This window comes from Glycine max, chromosome 1, assembly GCF_000004515.6.
Source record: "Glycine max cultivar Williams 82 chromosome 1, Glycine_max_v4.0, whole genome shotgun sequence".
In the NCBI taxonomy this organism is placed as follows: Eukaryota; Viridiplantae; Streptophyta; class Magnoliopsida; order Fabales; family Fabaceae; genus Glycine; species Glycine max.
The window spans coordinates 37,918,517-37,925,032 of NC_016088.4; the positions used below are offsets into that span (position 1 = coordinate 37,918,517).

The following is a 6,516-nucleotide window of genomic DNA, read 5'->3' on the forward strand; positions in this document are numbered from 1 at the left end:
TTCCCTGATATGTACCCAAGTTTTACATTTGTTCCCTGATAAATTTTTCTTTCATTTTTGCTCCCTAATATTTGATTTTTTTTGTCATAAACCCCTATCGTTAGCTTCTGTCAATTTGATGCTAACATGTCTGTTAAGTTACACGCCAGCATGTTACATATGTTGCCACATGTGCCCGAAGGATGAGTTACTGTTTTGTATTTGCTCCCTATAACTTCAGGGTTTTTGCATCTATTCCCTATAATCTTAGGGGTTTTTGCATTTGCTCCTATAAAGTCATCCTTCGAGAATATGTGACAACATACGTGGCATGGTGACATGTTAACTTAATGAGCACATTAACACCAAATCGACGGAAGCTAAAGTCAGGGACCTATGACAAAAATTTTCAAATATTAGAGAGCAAAAATAAAAAAAAAATTATCAAAAAATTAATACAAAACTCATATATATCAAGGATCACAAACATTTTAACCAATAATCATTTGATCTAGCTTAGAGCAAACGAGTTTAAAGTTCACATGGACCACTATTCAATGCTCCGAAATGAATAAGATACATGACTATTGACACATAATAATATGCTCTATTATTCCGCTTCTAAACAACAAACTGAAAAATAAAAATAAAATTCAATCTTTAGCTTCTTCCTTTGGCTTCCTCAGGAGATAGAACAAACCTTCTGTCAAAGCAGCTTTGGAAGTCAAAGAAGCTCCCAGCAGGTTTAGTGCCTAATCATCAAATCATGTATAGATAATGAAAGTCATTGTTCTAATGTATTAGAGGGAGAAATTAAAAGCATTGCAGAGTTCTTTAGAGAGTCAATCATGCATCAAAATTAATTTTAATTCGACTTAAATATATTTTTAATTCTTAATAAATATTTTTTTTTCTTTAATAAATTTTTGTTTTCAATTGACTTTTATTAAAATAATAATTTTATTTTTGATCCTTAATACTTATTTTTAGTCTCTAATAATTTAATAAATCTATTGGGACTAAAATAAAATTCGCTAGTTTATTAGGAAATAAACATAAAATTCGCTAATTTATTAGAAACTAAAATAAAATATTAAGGAGAAAAAACAAAAATGTTGTTTTATTAGAAACTCAACGCAAAATAAAAAATTATTAGAGAACAAATACAAAAATCGAGTATATATTAGAATAAAAAATATATTTAAATCTTTTAATTCCTTAACTTTTCATGATTTTTGTTTTTAGTCCTTCAACTAATATTTGATTGGTCTTATTCCCTTAAGTAATATTTTATTTGATTTTTTCCCCTACAAGGTTATTATTTAATTGACATAAAAATACCAAAAAAAAAAAAGTTAAAGAATCAAAACTCGCCAAACAATAGTAGTTGAGACACTAAAAACCAAAATCATCAAAAGTTGAGCACTGAAATATCGTGTTCATTTAATTAAATATATTAGCAACACTATAAAATAAAATTCCTCTAAAAAAAAAGAAAGTAACACTATAAAATCAGTAAAGAATGGACTGTTACCTCTATTTCCCCAATTCTCAGCTCATGCTCCTCCAAATTATCCAATGGAACATTCAGCTTTTGCAGCAATGAAATGCTGGAAGTATTTGCCAATGGTGTTACTTGCAGATCATCCCACACAACAAATAGTGATGGCCTCCTCACAAAGCCTACAGAGGACTCTTTTGTGCCATTAGGGGATCTTGGATCAAAAAGTTTCATGGCCCCTGGATGTTGTATCAGACTATGATCTTTTGAAACCACTCCATTCCCAATGGAATAGCATATGTTACTTTTAATTACTCCTGTGCCATACCAGTAACAAGGAGTGTCTTCTTCACAAAGTTGTGTTGGCTGCCTCTTGCAACCGAATTGAGGAGCCACCCTGAGGTTAAGTAAAGGAGTTCCTGAAGGATTTGTGAACCATGATGGATTGAGATCCTTCACACTTTCGTACAAGCTATTCATACACCCCAGAGAAAAGTTTCCATCCAATAGCTTTAGAATAGATCCAAGAGGTGTTGTGAGGAAGCTGAATAGAAAATCAACAAAATCTCCCTCAGATTCAGCATACAGTATCGTTTTCTTTGATTTTCTCACTGTTACCTTAATGTTTATCATGGAATTGTAATTTTTCCAGCCTTGATTTTCTGGTCTAGGTTTTGGTGAGAAAGCGCACATCCGCTTAGATACTCCATTTCCTAAGAATACGTCGCTAAGAGGAGATTTGGAGGTTAATGCATGCTTTAGTATGTCCAAAATCTAAAAGAAAAACAGAGGTATAAGCACAATATTCATCATCATCAAATACGAAATTTTCATAGACTATATTCATCAAATAAGAAAGTTTCATATAAAGTGTGCGCTATACGTTGAAAGTAGAGTGCAGAGTAATAATTATTGATTGACAAATCAATTAGTTGAGATTTTAACAATTTAATAAAGGGTCTTGCAATGCCTATAATACTCTCTTCAATTTTCATTAATTCATTCGCCATTACTTTATCAAAACCATAAATAGAAGCAATATCATCACCTACTTAATATGGTATCCGTATTTATAATTTTTAATTCTGTATTATATTATTTAATATGTTCACGAATAATTTTACTAATTTCATCTACATGAATGAATGGCTACCATAAAAATTCTGTAATTTTATTTTTTAGAAGAAAAAAATAATACTTATATTCTATTTTATAGTGCCCTAAGAATAAATTAAAAAAAATGTTTATTGTGGAAATCTTAGACAAACGCAAAAAATCATAAACAACTTAATTTTGTGCATCCTAATAAAAAAAATTCTACTATTAGTTTTTCAAACAATATCCTAAAAGGTATTGATTAGCATTTGCCTTTAATAAATTATTGTACTCATGCCTCTATTTAATTCTATCCTTAATCATTGATTGAATAGGTATCCCTCTGGCCTCGGCCTTTCATATTATTTTTTAACACTTATTTTACATATATTTCCCTGGCACAAGTTTACTAGCTAATTAAGGAGCTTAAGAAAGATTATCAGCTTCAATGGACAAGCATAAATCAGAGAAATGCAAGTCCTAAAACTGATCTTAAGTAACATGAACTTTCCCTCGCGACGTGCATTCAATCTACTACTACATTGAAGTATGTTCTAAATGAATTAAAAGCAATATTACCTCCTTTATTCCAACGTTTAGGGACCTTTTTATCAGCTTCTGGAAGTTTTTGTAGCCAAGTTGGACAAGTTGCTGAGCAGAGTTACCAGGAGAGCTTTCTAACACCCTTAAATCATCAAAGATCAAGTACATGGTTTGTCCCTTAACAAAAACACCATCTCCATGAGTTCCCTCATTAGAATCTCCATGCTGCTTCATTTCTTTGTCCATCAATTTCCCACAGTGGCAACTAGCCTCAGCAAAAGTACTCAAGAACCAATCACCACCCCTTCTACACCTGCTGCTACACATGAAGTACTTCATTGGCTTTGAATCATCCAACTTCACCTTCAGTTTCTGGCAAAGTGCTTCGCAAGGGTTGCGTGGACAAAGCAACATTCTCTTGCAAATATGGTTCCAGAAAACCTCGTCACCAGAATTTTCCAAGCTTTGGTACAAATTGTTTATGCAACCAATTTCGTCTGCTTCGTCGTGCCCTTGCTTTTTCGACACAAGCCTTATGATAGTTCCGAGTGGAAGGGTGAGAAAACTGAACAATATGTCTATCAAGTCTCCACTTGCTTCAGCCACAACCACACAGTTTCTTTCTTTGTCCACTAGAAGGGTCAAAGAGAGCTTTGGTTCTTGCTTGGAAGCCATGCAAAATAACACAAAAACAAGGCTAGTTAAGAAACTAATAAGCAGGTTTAGTACAAAATGTGGTGATTTCTCTCTTGCATTGTTGTTTTGGAAATACCATATGATTCCTAGTGAGTTATATATTTGAAATTGCAATGGTGGGAAGAAGGAAACAAGTGAGAAGTTTCCTTTGTTAGCCAGCATTATTAGTACACTGTCACCGTGTTTGGTGTTTAGTGAGAAGACAAAAGAGAAAGAACTTTTTTTTTTACATAAGAATTGAAACGGGGAGCTTCACATAACTTTCTGATTTGTTTGTTTCCATGAACAAGAGTCATGAAAGTGACCGAGTCTTTGGAATTGTATTTGATTTGCACTAGCTAGATTGATTAAACTTTACGGTATAAAATAAGTGAAAGTAATTGGAGTAGCAATGCCATTCCAGTCTCCACAATTATTTTGTGATGCTAGTCTATTATTTGCATGTTCTTGCAAGTACGTAATAATAAAGTTGCTCTCCTTCCAAGTTCTGAAAATATAAACATAATTTTAAAAAAATTTAATTTTTAAAAAATGGTTTAAATAATAAATTATTTTAGGGTTGATTTGCAAATTATATATATATATATATATATATATATATATAATTTTAATCAAAATGTAAATATGGATTACCGATGATAAAAGTTCGATTTATATTATATAATGTTTAATAATATTCTTAAAGAAATAAAAAATAACAACTCCAATAAAACCAAGAACTAAAAAGATGCAAAGTAAATAATAAAACAACTTTTTAGACAATGTTAACAAAATATATGGAACTAAATAATAATAATAATAATAATAATAATAATAATAATAATAATAATATTATGTTTTAGGTCCATGATATTTATTTATTTATTTTGTTATATGATATTTTCTGGTTTTTGTCTTTGATATTTATTATTAATTTTATTTTCTTAAGTGATGATGTGATATATGAAATATCATGTCATAAGTGTCACATTGTGGTCACACCATATTCTACTTTTTTATGTTACTCATCTTTTTTTAAATTATTTTCTAAAAGATAAGTCATTAAGTCAACTTGACCAACCCTAAAAGCAAAAAACCAACTCTAATTTGCACCAACAACCTTCATGATCTTTGTGACTCCATGTTCTTCTTCAAACACAATTTGTTTGGTTTCCAACTATGAAAATGGATGAATGAGTTCGTGTTGTTCATCTAGAGAAGGGAAAAAAATCCCTCAATCAATTTCAAAAAATCAATTCGAACCACTTCAATCTTTTGATAAAAAAAAACTAATAATAAAAATTGTGTGGATCTATTGGTTGTGTTGGGGTGGGTGGTGGAGCACGACTTAATGCAGGGGGGTGGTGGTTGTGTGATACAAATCAGACGTAGTAGTGAGGGCGTTGCGTTGTGTGGTGTGGTAGGGGTGCTATGCGTGACTATGGTGCTTGTGCTAGGGGTGTTGCGCTGTGAATCGATGACGGTGGCGGTCGTCGGTGGTTGCTTGGGTGGTGATGTTTGGTTGCGAAAAAGGGTTATGATGTGGAAATGACAACCAAGCAAACCACATGATGTTGTCATCTCATTACTTAGCACAAAAAAATTAACCACAAGTGCCAAAGACAAAAATCTAGAAAAGCTAGGTAGCAAAATAAATAATAATAATTTTAGGTAGCAATGTGAGAAAGAGATATATTCCATGTATGGAAAAAATATTTAATCTAATTTTGTTTAACATATTTTAGTTGAAATTATTATTTTCATTTTTATTTAACATTATTATAAAATGATATTACCAACTCTTTTTGTAACATAATAATAATTTATGCATTAGTTGATATTTAACACTATTTTTTTTAACAATATTGGTACATCCTTTCTTAACATATGAAAACAAAATATACATCTTGACTATAAAACAAATGAAATATATTAAATTATTGAATACTTATTATTAATTATCACAACAAAAATTATATATGACAAACTTGTTATAGAAAGAAGTACACTATAAATCACAAAATATAATCATTATAAATTTAAAATAGGCTAAAATATATTTGTGATCCCTAATAAATATTCAAATTTTGTATTTATTTCTTGATAATTTTTTCTTTACATTGAGTCACTAATAAAATAATAACTTTATTTTTTTCCGTTAATACTTTTTTAGTCCCTAATAAATTAGCGACTTTTGTGTTTGCTCCCTAATATTATTTTTTTTTCATTTGTCACTAAAAAAATTATTAGGAAGAAAACATAAAATTTGATAATTTACAATTGACTAAAAAAAGTACTAAGGACCAAAAGTAAAATTGTTATTTTGTCATGGAACAAAAACGATTTTTTTTAAATAGGACAGAAGACATATTTTAGCCTCTAAAATAATATTAACTAAATAATAGGTGGTTTTTTAGGTTTAGTTTGATTTTTATAACAAGATCCAAACACCCAACCAAATTGTAACAAGTATGTAGTTTTTTTTAGGTTTTTGGTTTAAGCCGTTTTTGTTTTTATTTTATTATTGGTTTGACAGTTTTGAATACCCCACATGAAGAAATTATTACTTGTAAGACCAACTCATCATTCATGCTTGAGTGTTAAAGAAGTATTGGTTGAAATCATGAATGATTTGGTGGTCCTAAACCAAGTAATAATTTCTCTCTTGATTAATAAAATCAATATCCCAATTGCACAAAGAATAACTCATAGATGTACTGATG

The 6,516-nt window shown here is 30.3% G+C and overlaps 1 protein-coding gene across 1 annotated transcript in view; it reads right to left on the reverse strand.

The window, feature by feature from the left end:
• Positions 1-3,891, reverse strand: part of LOC100819920 (uncharacterized) — a 4,021-nt gene extending 130 nt beyond the window's left edge. Inside the window, exons 1-3 of the mRNA XM_003516883.5 lie at positions 3,155-3,891; positions 1,514-2,254; positions 1-731 (exon numbers count right to left, since the gene is read on the reverse strand). The exon at positions 1-731 is cut by the window's left edge and continues 130 nt beyond it. Of these exons, the coding sequence (XP_003516931.1) occupies positions 633-731; positions 1,514-2,254; positions 3,155-3,793 (1,479 nt within the window). The 5' untranslated portion in view covers positions 3,794-3,891 and the 3' untranslated portion in view covers positions 1-632. The remainder of the gene's footprint in view (positions 732-1,513; positions 2,255-3,154) is intronic.
• Positions 3,892-6,516: the final 2,625 nt, after the last annotated feature.